The 17,855-nt window shown below is 42.0% G+C and overlaps 1 protein-coding gene across 1 annotated transcript; it reads left to right on the top strand.

Moving 5' to 3' along the window:
* The first annotated feature begins 307 nt into the window (after positions 1 to 307).
* LOC108934060 (WD repeat-containing protein 44-like) lies at positions 308 to 17,196 on the top strand. Its single transcript, XM_018751549.2, has 20 exons — positions 308 to 712; positions 2,150 to 2,183; positions 3,833 to 3,910; positions 5,633 to 6,194; positions 6,870 to 6,991; positions 7,199 to 7,291; positions 7,578 to 7,714; positions 8,092 to 8,175; positions 9,139 to 9,245; positions 9,350 to 9,501; positions 10,697 to 10,835; positions 11,876 to 11,940; positions 12,373 to 12,489; positions 14,105 to 14,227; positions 14,461 to 14,652; positions 14,843 to 14,944; positions 15,378 to 15,493; positions 15,598 to 15,725; positions 16,181 to 16,315; positions 16,581 to 17,196. The coding sequence occupies exons 1-20, from the start codon at positions 636 to 638 to the stop codon at positions 16,664 to 16,666; spliced, it is 2,649 nt and encodes an 882-aa protein (XP_018607065.1). The 5' UTR covers positions 308 to 635; the 3' UTR covers positions 16,667 to 17,196.
* Positions 17,197 to 17,855: the final 659 nt, after the last annotated feature.

Raw genomic sequence — 17,855 nt, 5'->3', positions numbered from 1 at the left:
CGCGACCACATTTGTAATCTCGCGAGATGTCTGCGGTGAGATTACGCGTGTGATTACGATGGGTCGTACCGCTACAGCGCGGGGGGGGGGGTTACGATAGCTTTTTTTTTTAATTTATTTAACAGATCACACACAATGCAAGGACATTAATTCAGAACAGTCAACCTAGGCAGGGAAATAAAAAAAACCCCAAAAAAATACCAAAACACTCCAATAACCAGACATTACATTTTACGCTTGCTATTCTCCTAATGCCGGTCGCTGCCTGTTCTGAGTGACGTTGCAAGATGACGTTGTAACACCGGAAGTGGGCTGTGTTTCCCGATGGGCGGACGCTGAGCGCTCGTTCAGCCCAGCTGTTCCGCGCACACTGGGATGCTCTGAGCGCAGGCTTCGTTTGGATGCTTCTCTTTCGGGGGCCCCGCGGCTCTCGCAGCCCCCCGAGGAGCTAGCGGCAGGGCTCGGTGGTACTTCGCCGGGAAACAGGGATGCTCTTGTCACGCCGTTCCATTTCTTCCTTGGAGTTTTTGAAGTAAAAAGCATCGCGAAGGCCGTACGGAAGCGCAGAGTCAGTCAGTGTTTGTAGTACTAGTAGTAACTAGCGGTGTCAGTCAGTCGGTGTGTCCGCGGTTCAAATGGCGTCGGACACGAGCGACACGGACGAGTTCTACGACGCCGCCGAGGATGTCACTTTCACTCCGTCTCCACACGTGTGAGTGCAGTGCTGCCGCCATCCATCCCTCTTTTTATTTATGTGTATTAATTTAAGCTCCCGATTTAAGTCGATTAAAATGTTCAGACACTACTACTAGGCCGCCGTGACGAGAAGAAGAACATGATTTGAAATTTCGGATGGTTAAGTTTTCCTCACCTCTCATCACGCATCGTAATTTATGTTGCTGTGTGTGTGAATCGCAGTGGAACACGATTGTTTTATATTTGTTATGTTAATTCGCCCGTCACACAAGTGTAGAGTGTGTAATTTTTAGCATTACTCAGCACGGTAATAACACTGTGCAGTCAGAATTGAGCTCTAGACTAATGATGAATGATGATAATACAAATGAAATGACACACTGCTGCTCACATCTTTGTAAAACAGGTCCTCGTCCTCAGCCTTTTCTTCTCCAGTGACTTACAATCAATGTTCTACCTACAATTATTTACCCATTTATGCTGGGTAATTTTAGCAATTTAGGGTAGGTACCTTGCTCCTACAGCTCTAACCACTACACTAGCTGTCCAAGTTTTAGACAAGATACAATGAAATGATTTAATTCCAAAAGTGGCTGCTGCTGTTATTGATCATCTTCACCTGACAGCTTTGCAAAGCAGCTCCGAATGTCGGTAACCTTTACACTGTGATTTACCCAGGCGTTCACGCAGCAGGGTATTCTTACTTTATCGGTTCTGAGAAAGTACCTTTAAAAGAGGAGCTGCAGCAGGAGACCCTTCAGCTTGACGCCGGAGAGGCCAAACTGGTACACAACCTGCTGCCCTGTCATGTTTAACACATCACATGTTGGGTGGATTGTAATCAGATCTGGGCATTGACGTTGACACATCTTCCTCCTTTGTCCTTCCAGAACATATTGTAGTTGGTAAAGTGAATAACCTTGACTTTTTTTTAAAAAAAAATAAAAATAAATCAGTGCAGCAGATGGAGGCGGACCCAGGTTGGTGCACAGGAGAAGACGAAGGGGGAGGGAACGGGGGAACTGGGAACAGATGGGGTCGGGGCAGCGTTCCGAGGACGGCTGCGTCGTCCGGGGGGCTCGGGATCGGGTTTTCGGGCGTGCTTGTGCTCGGGGACGGGGTTTGTGTCGGTCAGGGTCTCTCCGGATTTGTCTCTCTCTCTCTCTCTCTCTCCTCTCTCCCCCCTCGCTGGCGGGTCCGGGGGAAGAAATAAAGACAGCAATCGGTCCCAGCTGCGGCTGTCTTAACTCGGGCTCCGCCGCCTCGGCATGCTACAATCAGTTTAGACCAAACTGAATATTTTATTCTTTTCTAAGAAAGTGTGAAAAATTGATGTTAAAACTGCTGAATTGTGCTGGATTTAGAGTTGTAATTTAGTGGAACTGGATTCCCCAAAGTTTTGTCCTCTGGAAGTGAGGAATTTGCCATTTCACTTTTCTTTTTTGTGTCCTAGGTCTCCTGCAAAGTTTGTCCTTCCGCCAGCAAAGGTAATTTTTAATTTTTTCCTTCCCCATTTACACCTTTTTTGGCAACAGCAGGTTGTTCATTGTAGTTGAAAGCAGCCTGGTCTATAACTGATTCACTTTTTATTTGCAGCTTGAAGCATTATGCTCTGATAACATTTTTAAATATTAATAACTGAGGCATTGCTTTGGATTCCACCTCTTCAACAAATTGTGCTCACAGTTCTTTAAATTGTAACAACATTTAATCTGCAGCTTTGTTTCAGCGGCTTAATAACTAGGCTAAAACTGCCCGTTGTTGTTAGATTATGAACTGTGATTTAATTCCTTTTCCAAAATCCCTAGAGTGGTCTCTGTTTTACATCTCTGGGTCTTTTTTAAAAACTGTTTTTCTGAATCACAACTATTTGAGAAGGAATATGAAGTTTAATACCCACCCCTTATGGAAGGTGAATGGGAGACTGAGCTGCAATGGCACAGTTTTAAACATGCTTACGGCTAAAGAATGAGAGGAGGAGACGGAGGATAGCAGACAGATGGGCAACCAGTTACACAGACTGAAAGAACTACAAGAAGGCTCCAATTTTGTGAAATGTTGTCTGCTTTGGGAGAACATTACAAGCCATCTGATTACTAACCGGCATCCGCTTTTTTTCTCGTCATATTATTAAAGATTTACACAATTTCGTGTGGTTGGTTCTCTTTTGAGGCCAGCGCATTGTTATTCAATGTGAGCAGTGCACACTTGTAACTGTGTATTACCATGGTTTCCTGTAGTTTAATAATTAATTATGTGCACTTCTGCTGTGGATAAGGGCCTTCTGTCATGTTTTATAGTAATTAATTTCTGGATTCCCAGAACAGGGACAGCTTGAACATGAAAGATGCACTGCAGCTGTATTCATTGCTCTTGTGCAACGAGCTGTGAGCTGAAATACATTTGCCATCCTCTCCAAAAACCTGAGACACCGGTTCAGTTTGGGGTGGGGGGTACTAATCAAACTATAGTTTTATTGCTGAGATTTTCTGTACGTTGTCACTAAATTTGTAAACGGCCCTCTTAAATTGAGAAGTTTTGAAGAGGGTTACGCACATTTAACTTTTTATGGATTTTGACTGTGGAAAAATTTCTTTAAACTGTGGCCCTAGTCATGTTTGACAGCATACATTTTGAATTGATTAAATATTTATAATTGCCTATAGATTGTGTAACTGTTTTTCTTAAATGATCCGTGAAAATCTCAGTGTTGCTTGTTATCTTTTCCTGATATAAATAATAGTGATATTATCATCCATCTGTCAGAATCCGCTTATGCAGTTCGGATTGGTATGCATGGAGACAAATTAATAGCAGCACCTCATCTGAAATGCAGACTGTGGGAGGAAACCAGAGAAACTGGAGGGAACCCACGTAAAAATGGGGTGAACACTCAGTCCGCACAGACTGAGCTTGATTTCAAGCTATGTTCAAACCTACAGCCCAGGAGGTGTAAGGTACCAGTGCTACCTACTGCACTACTGTGCCCTTTAGTTAACATTGCTTTGCTATGTCATAGGCCTTGTAGATGAGGTGTGAAGTCTCATTTTCATATTCTGCCTTGCCAGATGTTGTTCAAATTCTGTTGTTTTCTTTAGGCGGGTAATGAAGCCATTGATCTGTTTGTGCAATGCAGGAATGTGAAGGAGGTGTCGTCCAGGATGTGACCCCTTCCTTGGCCCCTTTGGAAGCCCGTCATGATGATTCTATACAGGTCTGTCTGCCGTCCTTTTTCAGGCTTTCCATCTGTCTGATCATAGATGAAACAATGCTCCTCCTGTGCTTTGTCATTGGGTTTCTCGTTTTTTTCTCTCCTTCAGACTGACAGTTTCTTTTCTCATCAGCATTGTCCACTTCCAGAGTAATATGGTACAGTGTTGGGCACCATACTGTTAGCTCTCACACCCACATGTTTTGGACTGTGGGAGGGAACCAGAGCTTCCGGTGGAAACACATGTGAAAGGGGGTGTGGGGATTGGACAAACCACACAGGCTGAATGAGGATCAAACTGATTTTCTCTCAAACTGTCCAGGTGCTGAGAGACAGCAGTTTTATCTGCTGTGCCACCGTGTTACCTAAAGCAAGTTATTGAACATTTAATTTGTAGGCATGTTACTGCTGAATATACACTGTGATGCTCGTGGAAGATATTTAACTGGGTTGGACTCTAATATTAATTCAAACCAATTCTCTTCATCTGATCCTTTAATACTGACACCGTGTTTTGTACTGCAGCTGTAAATAATTGACAATTCATAAGAAATTCAAGCATGTCTCAGTAATTAAATTCAGATGACTTGTCTCAGGGAAATGGAATTAGAAATGTGTTCATGACACAAATGCATGACTTAGTTTTTGTCAGAATTCAGTGGAGTATTTCCATAATATTGGTGTGGCTGCTTGATGGAATTCGTTTGAACGGAATAATGTCAATATGCTTGTTATTGGGGGAGTCGTAAGATCTTGCCTGAATCTTTGTGTTGTCGGTTCTCTTGTCTTTTGCTCTTTGCTACACTTTTTATCGTACATCACACTTACATTTTTTAATTTAGCTGAGGCTTTTCTCCAAAGTAACTTACAATTTTAAGACACTTGCAGTTATTTATCTTTTATACAGCTGGATAATTTTACTGAAGCAATTTTAGGGTACCTTGCTTAAGGGTAATACAGCTGGAGGTGGGACTTGAACCTGCGACCTTTAGGTTCAAAGGCAACAGCCCCTTAAAAGTTTCACTGTAAGAGTATATGAGCTGTGTTTGGCATCTGCAGCTGTCAGCACATAATGTTTTCTATGATTAATCCCATGAGTTGAGTTATGCAACCCTCACACTAGTACATTGTCCTTTCTGGCTTCCATCATGTCAACTGAAGGGTGAGATGTCTCCCCAGCAGGTGTTTGGATCCTTGCCCTGTGTGAACAAACCCAAAAACTAATTTGCTTGAGTCATGGACATTTAAAAGCTGCAATTTAGCATTGTTTCAGGGTTATAACCCCTAGTTTACTCTTCTCTCATGTTCGCAGTCTAAATGCTTACGTTTATTGAGTTAGCAGGCACTTTTCTCCAAAGCGACATACATCTTGCAGAAAAATACGTGTATTACATCAACAGAAAGAGACTTGGATGCAGACGCGTGATTCTAAAGTATAGTTAGTTACTTTCCACCATGTGAAACAACTTGCATCACACAAGTAGCTGCATAAAGGTTTATCCATTAATCGACAGCTTCTACTGAAATCGTAACAAACATTTACATCACATGAGTAGTTGCATACATTTTTGGCCATTTACCATGCACAATGGGCATAGACCAAGGTCTTCAAATGGAGCATTTATGGTGACAAAGCATGTCATTGAAATGCCTGTGTTAGAATTGAGGAACTTTGGTCTTCTCAGCTGTTGTTTAATGGAAAGCAGTTCTTTTGCCTGTGACCAGATCATTGACAGTATTATTGAAGAGAGCCAGAAGGAGAGTTCTGTGGAAGATCTGCTGCTGTTGGAGGACAAGGAAGCTGCCAGTGATGCCATTCCAGTTAGGGAGAAAGAACTTCCAGAGGCTGAGAACGATCAAACTGCCCCAAGCCTGAGGGAGCCTCAGGAGGGATGCGATGGGCTCCCGGATTCAGGAGCCCTGGAAACTGTCAGCCTTTCTGTAGAGGCAGCACCCCCTGATATCACCAGCGTCCTGGCCCAGAGTCAGGTGTCTCAACAGTGGCCAGAGGCAGCTGAAGAGGACTGGCGTAATCAGAAGACGGCAGATATTTTAGAACAGGTTTCATGCGCTGATGAGAGCGTTGACCAAGGCTCGCCTGCCCCCAACAAACTCCCCAGGCAGCTTGCTGTCGAACCTGACATCGTGGCTAGCACCAAGAGGTCCCCACCATCACGGCCACCACCTCCTAGTGTTTCCCGCCCCCCCAGACCACCACCTCCAACCTGCACAGCCACCTCGCTTACTAAGAAGACCCAGGAACTGAAACATCCAGCAGAGTTGGAAGGTATGAAAAACACAATTTGATACCTTCAAATGTGATCTGCTGCACTTTCAATCTCACTGGAATTCAACTGGTTTTGACCTAAAGTCATCGTGAAGCCCCTATGAGTGGTTGGTATGTTGTTGTAGTATATATATGCTGCAATTTTAATTGTTACTAAAATTCCATATTTGATTTTTTTACTGCGTATAAAACCCACAGAGTAGCTGTGTAGGACTTCCACTACACTGTGAGTGTAAATGGCAACAAAGGTTTTTGATCTGTTTAAATTAATATATTACTTTTTATCAAAATATATGCTTTATAATGTTGTTTCGTGTGTTTCTTGTATTGATTTTTAAGTTTTATTTGCCAGGTTGTGAATGGTGCTGTTTTTCCATTATATCATTTTTATATATGTATCTTCAGTCTTTTTCTGCCTTTCATGTACATATGTCTTTGTCCAGAAATTGACTGAATGTTTAAGTCAGTCAGTGAAGTAGTTGCAACTACTTGCAATGAACAGATCTGCTGTTTGAGAGGTTCTGACTCCTGCCAGTTCAAGCAGAGCGCTACACCTCCTGTCTGCGAGGAGTCCGATGTGGCAAGTGTGCAAGGGCACTGCTCTGGCTCTGGGCACTACTGTTTCCAACCCCTGTGCTGCCCTCTTCATACAGTGCGCCTCCCCACTGTCTGCAGATCCTGCGGAGAGCTGTGGCCTGCTGTCCCCCAGTACGGCTGTGGAGTGCATCACCAAGGAGCTGCAGCATTCCCTGGACCTTGTCAGCGCCACCAGTGGGGACAAGGTGGTCACTGCTCAGGTCAGTGTCACTCTCATCACTGCCCTTGTACTCCTAGTACTCTGTCGCATTTGACAGTAGTCAGTTTTACCCTGGATTTCAACGCAACAAGATGGTTGAAAGCCAAATGAGTTCATTGTGATGGAATATCTTTAAATGGATTTACAAAATTTGTTGTAAGTTGAGTAAAAAGATTTGCTCAGGAAGTCAAGTTTTGTATGATTTTAGGAGAACGATGAACAGACCTTGGTCCCAAGTCAAAGCGAGGGTCCAGGGCCTCAGCGGCCACGGTCAAATTCCGGTCGTGAGCTCACCGATGAGGTACAGTGGTAATATCCCACATGCATCCTTTGATCCACAGCTGTGTGCTCCAGATAGATACCCATTTCAGCTTAACCGATTCCCTGGTTGTACTTCCTTAACTTATGGAAGAATGTTATGAGTTATACAGGGGAAAAAAAAAAAGGATCATGAATGAAGTTATCTGACATGTGGAATGATTGCTAAGAATGGATATTTTAAGGGTCTTAATTGATCTTATGTAGTAAGCACTTTGCCCCTTTGGGTGTGTCCACTTGAGTTACTCTTTATATTTAATGTTACACAGGAGATCTTGGCAAGCGTGATGATAAAGAATCTGGATACCGGGGAGGAGATTCCCCTGAGCCTGGCTGAGGAGAAGCTACCCACTGGCATCAACCCCCTTACGCTTCACATTATGAGAAGAACCAAAGAATACGTGACGTAAGAAAAGCTGTGCCCCCTGACCCTCCAGAACATTCTACAAAATCCTTGTTTTACTCATGTAATTTGTATTCATAATATTGGAAAGGTTAGGTCAGCATGATTTTATTCAGGGATGGACAGCTACATCATTTGAGCGACTCAGTAAAACACCACTAACCTGAGAAAAATATTTAACATCTATGACATCGAAATGCATTTTAGAGCAGAACTCCCATGTGTTATACAAAAGAAACTGAAAAAGTTTTCTACAAAGGTTATTAGAAATAGAAGTTAATGTGTTTATATATGGAAAACTGCTCGTGTGTTTTTCTGTTTCTTCTCTTAGCGCTCTTGAAGGCAGTGTTTTCGGTGTCTCATGTCTGATTATTTCCCAGGAATGATGCTGCACAGTCAGACGACGAAGACAAGTCCCATGCTCCTTTGGCAGACACAGATGGCGGGAAGCTTCGGCAGAAGACGTGAGCCCCCCGTATTTCACCCTGTACACCGGAATAGTGATTACCGCTGTAGTTCTGGTGGTTAAAGTCACGTGTTTTTCAGATGGATTCTACGAAAATCTCCATGTGATGCGCTCAATCGATCACTTCTGTTAACTTGTTGACCAAGTTAGGGTCACTGGCGAAGAGCTTGTTCTGGAATCACTGGGTACTAGGAGACGAGGGGAACGCCCCAGGTGGAACACCAGTCTATCACAGGGAAGCCGCACACATTCACACACTTTTGGCAATTGACCAGAAACATGTCTTTGGACTGTGTGATGCTGTGAGGTGGCAGCGCTATCCTTGGCACCATTGTGCCACCCACCACTGATGTACTCTGACAATTTTCTGTTACTATAAAAATAATGTATTTGGCAGTGACTCTTTAACCGAGTAACACACAATGTACTACTGTTACTGGTCGTAACACTGGAAATTTTCAGTAGCTGCACAGAACAGTATACAAAAGAAAATTTTGAATTGTTTGAAGAATAATTATCAAAATTTTGATAAATTAAAAACGCAGTGATGCTGACCGGTGCTGGGGGGCAGATATCGGTTCGAATCTGGCCCAGTCTCTTTGGAGTTTGCATTTTCTCCCTGTGTTTATGTGGGTTTCCTTTGGATGCTCCAGTTTTATCCCACAAACTGAAGACATGTTTTAGGTTAATTGATGACTCTGTATTAACCTTAGTTAGTGTGTGTGAGTGTGATATTGCCCTGCAATGGACTGGTACCCCATCCAGGCCTCACATCCTACTCTTTAAGGGCAGGCTGTTATACTTTAATATAATACCTTTAAAAACTGACTTTGCAGAATTTGAATGCCTTGACTCAACCTTGAAAGATAGTTGACTTGGATATAGTCTCTATTAATGGTGTTATTTTTATGCCTCTGTGGGGAAGTAAAGCTGGATTTGTTTTTTTTTTTTTTGCCCCCAGTACGAAATTCAAGAAGTTTTTGGGCAAGTCGGTGAAGAGGGCAAAGCATCTAGCTGAGGAATATGGCGAGAAGGCGGTGAACAAGGTGAAGAGTGTCCGTGATGAAGGTATGACTCAGAATGGCAGTGTCTGTTTTTCTTATTGTGCCCAGGTAAACAAATGATGACCTCGGTGTGTTTTCAAGCTGCTCATATACATGGGTTTGTCTCAGTGTTTCACACAGACCAAGATGATCCCTCTTCTAGTGATGATGAAGGCATGCCCTATACTAGACCTGTCAAGTTTAAGGCTGCCCACAGCTTCAAGGGACCATTTAACTTTGACCAGATAAAGGTGGTCCAGGACCTGAGTGGGGAGCACATGGTGAGACAGGTTGCATGTCTGTGTGTCCGTGTGAACGCGTTAAGTGTGTGTATTGGCTGCTCTTGTCGCTTTTCAGATTTGTGGAATGAAGGTTTTCAAATTGCTGAATATCAGTCATTGTTGTTTGTCATTTAAGGCTGACAAGCTTTAATATTTCTGTCTGAAATGTACCACGGCAATTATCAGCCCACAATATGGTCGGATGAGAAAAAATAAAAAGATGACGCTTGCTCTGTGATTAATTTCTTAAAAGCTTTAATGTGGATATATTGCTTGTCTCAGTGATGCACAACTTTTTCAATAGTCTGTACATAATGGCAATGGAGAAGTGATTTAATGACTGGTTGGTGGACATCGATGCCAGCCAACACTCGGAAAGCAGCCCTGTCTCTATTTAATAGCGCATTTAAGACATAAAAATCCATTACTGCAAGTCCTAATGAAGTGTGTATTTTTTTTTCTGCAGTCCTTGAGAAATTAATAAACTTCTTGTACTTTTTCAGTATAAATTTTGAATTGAGTTGAAGACTTTATTATCATTGTACTGCTGTGCAATACAATGAAATTTTAGTGGTTTCTGAGTTCTTTAGACAATAATACAACACTTATTTATAAAAAAAAATTGAACAATTTAAACATAATACAATAAATAAATAATTGGATAAGACGGATAATGCACTCCGCATTTGCTGCAGTAGATATGTGTCAGGTCATAGATTTGTACGAATGGGTTATTGAGTCCAAGTGTTTTAAAAGGCTGCTTAACTGTTGTCCTTTTGTATGTAGGCTTTCCTCTTAATTTTAAATCTTAACTAAATCAAATGTGTAATTGTCTTTTACTTGTTGTACATTGACAGAGGGCTAGCATGCCCGTACACAGAGCAATTTGTAACAGGAGTCAATTAAAAATGTTCTTTAGCTGATTAAGTAGAGTAAATTAGGTAGGCTGTAAATACAGCGTTAATGATTGTATTTTTCAGGTTTCCTGACTTCCCTCTATAGATTCCGGTTGCATTTTGTTGGCATTATTTACACAGAATTCATTTTACTTTACAATTTTGTTGACAGTGATTCGATCGCACTCTTCTAATTTGACAGCTTGAGTTTTGTTGCTTTGATTTCATTTGTCATTTCGTCGCCATCGTCGTTTTAATGGAAAACGATGCATCTGACTCACAGCACGCTGTCTCTCCAGGGTGCGGTCTGGACTATGAAGTTCTCCCACTGCGGCAGAGTGCTGGCCACCGCCGGCCAAGACAATGTGGTGCGGATCTGGGTTCTCAGAAATGCCTTTGACTACTTCAATAATATGAGGATGAAATATAACACTGAAGGTAGCATGCTTTCCACTTTATTTTTAATTCAGTGCGTTTGATCTGTGAAATACAAGACTGAACTTCAGCATTAATTTTTTTTACTACAATAAGAGTGAAGTGCTAGTTTGAGTTTAGTTATATAGAGTGCAGTTTAACTACAATTTAAACTGGTCTATCAAGACTGCACAGATGTGACGTTTTGCACCGTGACACCACTCGCATTATGAATAATCGTAGTCAATTCTTTTTTGTTCTTTAACTTGCTTAACATTTCTCCCTGTCGAATAACAGAAATATTTACAAAGCAGCCTTTGTTGCATCAAATATTCACCATGGTTAAATGTGAATACTTTAAATGTTAGAGGTCCATTATTCAGACTCTATACTTCAGCTCTTTGTTGGTTATGGGTCTGTAGGCTTGTTGAATAATATTTTCTGTGGTTCTCTCACTTAATTTCCTGTTTCACAATGCCTGGGTCTAACATGAGCAAAAAAAAATTCCCAGTAGACAAAGTAAGCTTGTGCATGGTTTGCTTTCAGAGTTCTCAGTAGGTCTAACCTCAGCGGAATTGTCACAATATTAAATGTTCTGTCAGTCACCGGCAAATATTGCAGCATTGCAAAACAATGTGGTAACCTAATTGACTTGCACGGAACTTGTCAACACTACATAAATCATTATCTTTGGCAGGGCCCGTTGTTGATAGAGATGTATTTATTGGCAAGTTACTCTTCTGGGTAATTACCTATGTGTGGGGACAGTCTATAATTTACGACTTGGCTGTTTCCAAGCAGTACAGGTAATATGTAAGAAAGTGGGCGCGAGGAGAACTGGCTTCACCCAGTTACTCGGCGCATATTTAAGCTTCGTATGAAAGGTTGTCGTGGCATGTGCCTTGCTTTTTTCCCCACTTGTTTTTCAAAGGTTGTTATTATCAGCTAGTAATCTTTTTAGTATGGAGTCTGCAGCAGGGGGCACAGGTCTTCCTTCCGTTATAGGTGTTTCCCTGCTCACCTGTCTTTTTTTTTTTTTTTTTTTTTCCTTTTTTTTGGGTCAGGTCGAGTCTCTCCTTCTCCATCACAGGAAAGCTTGTGTTCCTCAAAGTCTGACACGGATGGTGCAGTGAGTGCGGTTTTTTTTAAAAAAATTTTTAAATATACATAGACATTTAAAGACCGTGAAAGATGAGTTAAATGTCTTTTTTTATAACACTGCATTTGTTACTTTAACTATTTTCGAATCCAGCTTTTCAGTTGTTTTCAGTGATGGTAAACACTGGTAAAAACAAGGATGCTCTTCCCTAGAAAACTATAATTTCGAGGTGCTATGATCCTCCATTGTATAAGTGGTTTTGAAAAGAGACGAGTTGTTTGTGAAGGTTTTAGTCGTCAACCATTGACGTTTTGCAGTGTTGTGCCACTTTTGCAGGGTATAATGTAACTTGTAAGCTCACTGGTTCAAGTTTTTTTTTTTTTTTTTTAAGGAGATTGTAGGCCTCAAAAGATATAGGGGACTTTAAATAATTTTAATCACTCATTGTGTTGCTGTTCTTAGATTAGTAGCACCCAGGAGGACCCTGACATGGAAGACAGGAATGTCCCTTTTCGCCAGGTCCCCTTCTGCAAGTACAAAGGGCACACAGCTGACCTGCTTGACCTCTCCTGGTCAAAGGTGAGGAGTCAGTTTTGGATCTTGGTTGTGTCTTATCGGCAAGGAATTTTATTTATTTTTTTAAGTCTATAATGCAGAACTGAGTGATTAAATGGATTTCACCTGATTTCACCTGATACAGACATTACACTTTAAAACCAGTTTGGCTGTCTATGTTCTGACAGTCTTTAAGCCACATTAAGTTGTAACCCACAATCTTAGTGCTGATTCTGTTCGCAATACAGTCATGTGCCGCTTAACGTTTTGCTTAATGACTGACCTCATATACGACGGTGGTCCAGTAAAATTTTACTGGCGCTGAAAAACTCTTATCGACTAGCGACACCGTAGCTGTCATAATGTTGTAGGGCAACGTGTCACGTGTTTGTGGTGGTGCTGCTGTAAACAAACCTACTGCGCTTCCATTTGTATAAAAGTATAGCACATTTACGTTTTACATTTATTCATTTAGCAGACGCTTTTGTCCAAAGCGACGTACATCTCAGCAAAAGTACAATTTATGCATTACACTGAGAGAAGGAGACATAGCTGCAGACGAGTCTCAAGAAAACCTAGTTCGTTACCTACCGCTTGCTGCACCGAGGTTCATCGATCGAGTAGGTGCATAAAACACATACAATTATGTACAGTACATAATACTTGGTAATGATGATAAAAACCTGTTACTGGTTGATGTATTTACTGTACTTCTCCTTATTTTAGTGTACTGTTTCTACTTATAAAAAAGTTTACTGCAAAACAGTATGCTGTGTTACCATGGCAGCAGCATCATAGATCTCGTGTTTAGTGCTTGTCTCGACGACATCGAGGCTATACCATCTAGGTATGTACAAGGACGGTATGCTCTGTTCACACAACGCCAAAATCGTCTAATGATTCATTTCTCAGAACGTATTCCCATGCTTAAGTGACGCATGTCTGTATAAACATGTTGATATTCTGTAGCTGCCAGTCATAGCTGCTCAAAATAAATTGTCACCTCAAATGTTACTGAGTCTTTGAAAGGACATAATTTTAACTGTGGGTGAATGACTGTTGTGAACGCTAGGGATGAAACTGTAATGTTAGTGCCCATGAAGTCCTTCAACACAGATGGCTAGTGTGGCGCTGCAGAGGATCAAACCTGAGCCACGAGCATAGGCAATTGCACCAGTATGCCTCTTAGACGGGCCCTAGAGGCGTAAAGCAGTTTATGAAAGAAAAGGTGTTTCGGGAGAGTAAAGGACACTATTAGGGACAGTTCTTACCCGATGTATTAATGTGATGTTCTGACTGCTACAACCAGCATCATAGTCTCAATTTCCACCACCCTTAGTTTTTCAACAAGATATAATGCATAATTTGACATTTATGCTGGTTTTCCAGTTCAGTTTAGGTGTTGTACAAACACGCACGCACAGCCTGAAACCACTTGTCCTGAGCGGAGTCGCGGCGAGCCGGAGTCTAACCCGGCAACACAGGGCACAAGGCTGGAGGGGGAGGGGACGCACCCAGGATGGGGCGCCAGTCCTGTACAAACATACTGTGGTTTTTTTTCTTTTTTTAAATATGTTTAATAATTTTTTAAATGGTAGGAGAAATAATATTGCACATGGACATTTTATTCCCATTTCAGAATTACTTTCTGCTGTCATCATCAATGGACAAGACTGTTCGGTTGTGGCACATATCCAGGAGGGAGTGTTTATGTTGCTTTCAGCACATAGACTTTGTGACAGCCATCGCGTTTCATCCCAGAGTAAGTTTGCCTCTGTTTTTCTGTGGCTTTACATTGGTAGGTCATTCTCAGTGCATTTCTCAGTGTCTCCGTGTTTGAGTATATCCACGGGTCTCTACATGTGCATGTGTGGTCCTTGCCACTGTGCCCACCAATTTTTGCAGGTGTTGCTTATTTCATGTTTTCTGAAAGCTGTTCCCCCAATGGAAATATGTGAGTAGGTCCACTGCAACAACCCTGTCTGACCATCACAGGATGACAGGTACTTCCTGAGCGGTTCCCTAGATGGCAAGTTGCGGCTCTGGAACATTCCAGACAAGAAAGTGGCGCTGTGGAATGAGGTCGATGGCCAGACGCGCCTCATCACCGCAGCCAACTTCTGCCAGAATGGAAAGTACGCTGTCATTGGCACCTATGATGGCCGCTGCATCTTTTATGACACCGAGGTAATCCTCCCCAACTCACGGTTCATCTCTTCGTAATGAGACACTGTAGCTGATGAGATGCTTCACGTACTTTTTAAATCAGTTTGCATATTTTTTTTGCCTCATAACTTTACTGTAGTGTAGTTACTATAGTTATCGTGGTGTTCTGCTCCTTTCCTTGTGAGTTAAAACATCTGTTTCTGTTTTTCAGCACCTTAAATACCACACCCAGATCCATGTGCGATCCACCAGGGGTAGGAACCGCGCGGGACGTAAAATCACAGGGATTGAGCCTCTGCCAGGAGAGAACAAGGTGCGGCCCATGTGTCTCATCCTCTTCGGTGACCTGCTGGAATTCGTGTTAGAAGGGGTTTCAACAAATCAGCCCAGAGATACGCCAGTCTTAGTCTTTTGGGTCTTCTGGTATGTTACAGTAGTCTGTGTAGTATTTAGAAATCAAAACCGGTTTTGGTCAAATGTTTTGTCCAAGTTTCTGGTCCAGTATCATATAAAGGATATAACATAACATTAAATGTTGAACCTTTATTGTGAAATATATTTTGATTGTCAAAAAATGTTTGGACATTTCTTTCCATCGTACTACTATTCCATACAAAATAATCTTAGCTGTTCCTACGGGGTGTGAGCATCTAAAGATAGCTCTCATTTATCAGCTTTTTGGGGCAGTGGAGCTGGGAAATTATCTAACAAGGCGTGTAACATTTGATGATTTTGCTTTTGTTTAGATATTGGTCACCTCCAACGATTCCCGGATTCGCTTATATGATCTGAGGGACCTCTCGTTGTCAATGAAATACAAAGGCTATGTAAACAGCAGCAGTCAAATCAAGGCTAGTTTCAGGTAAGCCATTTGCCTCTTTTACCTGTGTATTACAGATTTTTGCAGGTGTCTTTGTTTTTAGATGATGGCAGTTTGTCGTACATGAATATTTTTTCATTTTGCAGTCATGATTATTCATTCATCATCAGTGGGTCAGAGGACAAGTATGTCTACATCTGGAACACTTACCATGACTTAAGCAAGTTCACCTCTGTCCGGAGAGACCGCAATGACTTCTGGGAAGGAATTAAAGGTGAGCAAGAATGTGCTAATTTTCTTCTTGAACATTGAACCATCAGTATATCATCCCTGAACACATCAGTCTGCTGGCTAATGGGACCCTGACCCTAAAATGAAATGAATCTATATTTAGATGTATTCATTTAGCAGATGCTTTTCTCAGAGTAATACAAGCAAGTGCACTACACCAAGAGGAGAGATTTTGAGGCAGACATATGATTAAATCCAGTCAATAGTTTAAATGGTTGGCACCCTTATGCAAATAACTGTCGGATATTAGAGAGGGAATGACCGAATAATACATGATCCTAGGATTCCTCAAAGTTTTGAACCAAACAATCTTCAACACCAGTTCGTGATTTAGCAAGGGCCTCGCTGAGAGCAGTGTCATTGCTTCATAGTCTAGTAGTCATGTAGTGCTCCGTCAAGCTTGGAACTCAAGGACTCTTTCCTGCACATTCCTCACAGCTCATAATGCAGTCGTCACATCAGCCATATTCGCACCTCAGCCTGGCCTGATTGTCCCATCCTTAGCCGGTGTAGAGAAGTTGGATGCGGAGCACGGGGGTACAGACTCTGCAGACAGCGACACCATTCCCTCAGGTGAGGCAACAGATGACAGCTGCGTGACTCATAACCATGCAAAAAATGTTTTTGCGATCTCTTATGTTAACATAACTTTGTAGCCAATGTTCTGAAACTCTGGTGAAAGCCCCCCTCCCTTTTACTTCTGTCGTGATGAATGGGTGACGTGGGGAACAATTGTCAAAGGTCAAGGGACCGTGTTGCACGTTAACCCCTCAGCCCCCAAGAAGAGAATAATGGCTGTCAAATTAAGATGACTGTATGAATGTGTCCTCTTCCCCAGGTGCCCTGAAGACGGACCGCACTGAGGTTCTCCTCTCCGCAGATTTCACGGGTGCCATTAAGGTGTTTGTTAACGTGAAGAAGTAATGGCGGTACAAGGGCATCCGCGGCTCCCCTCATCTTTTATCAGCACAAGCTCACTGTGGGGAAGTGCAATGTGCTCAGCACGTCTTTCCCAACCTGCTGGACAGAATGTTTACGTGTGGGGGACAGGGCTAGCATCCGGGTCCAAGGGGCAGGCCCCCGAACTAGAACATAAGGACTCATGGTAAGGATCCATTCAGCACAAAGACAAGGGGACACTTACATGGCTCTCAGTCTTTCTAATGTTTTTGATATACAAAGTTTGTCAAATATCTGCGCAGAATCATGTATAGAAAAGAAAAATGCACAAGGTCTTTACATATAATGTGCAGGTAGAACTTTTTTGTTAACTCAGTGGGAACATGAGTCTGCAAACTGTGCTGTTTAGATATGGGCTCACAGTGCATCTTGGGAACTTATTGGTACCCCTGTCAAACCTTTAATTCCCCCCCCAACCTAGTCCTCTCACTATCACAAATTCCTATTCATTCAAGCACAAATGTTGGTCTACAGTATTAATTTATATCACTTTGGGTGCAAATATTAATTTCTGTGTCTTAATTGTAAAATGTTAAATATAATTTAACTGCTGATTCACTTTTTAATATTTTTTAATATCTTCAGTAGTAATACAGTAAGAATGATTAAAATATTTCCAAGTTTTGCTTATTTAAAGCAATTGAAAGTTGTCACTGTTACCGGTAGATGTGAAAATGCAATAGTTGCACCTACTGTTCATTTTTGTCTGTAGCCCAGTGCAAGAAATGTAATCAATACATGAAAAACCGGATTTAGCTTGTTTTTCTGTTTTCATTTGAGCTTCTGTAGCTTTTTTGTTTAGTGTAGTTAAATACACCAAAAAAGAGCAAGTGATGGAGAAATTGAGGCCATCTGGATGTACAGTAAAAGAATCGGAAACAAATGGTCACAGTCATGTGGTGACAAAATAAAAAGATCTTTCAGCCTGGTGTGAAAACTCTACACTACTGTGTTGCACTACATGCTGTATTTGAGGGGGTCTAGTTGGCACAGCAGGTAACAACACCAGTGTTTCAACTCCTGGATCATGAGTTTGCACGTTCTTCCCATCTTTGTCTGGTTTTCCTCTCGGTGCTCTGGTTTTCTCCCACAGTGAAGACACACATTTCAGGTGAACTAGCTAATTTACATTGGATGTGTGTGTGATTGCCCT

This window comes from Scleropages formosus, chromosome 4 (genome assembly GCF_900964775.1).
Source record: "Scleropages formosus chromosome 4, fSclFor1.1, whole genome shotgun sequence".
Lineage (NCBI taxonomy): Eukaryota > Metazoa > Chordata > Actinopteri > Osteoglossiformes > Osteoglossidae > Scleropages > Scleropages formosus.
Note: the sequence above shows the minus strand (reverse complement) of the source record. Positions and strands in the feature narration are given on the sequence as shown.

Bases quoted from the DNA above. Each gene is read 5' to 3' on its own strand.
- LOC108934060 (XM_018751549.2), top strand. From the start codon at position 636: ATGGCGTCGGACACGAGCGACACGGACGAGTTCTACGACGCCGCCGAG. The intron at 7,292-7,577 runs GTACAGTGGTAA...AATGTTACACAG, and splicing joins GTCGTGAGCTCACCGATGAG to GAGATCTTGGCAAGCGTGAT. The intron at 9,246-9,349 runs GTATGACTCAGA...GGTTTGTCTCAG, and splicing joins GAAGAGTGTCCGTGATGAAG to TGTTTCACACAGACCAAGAT.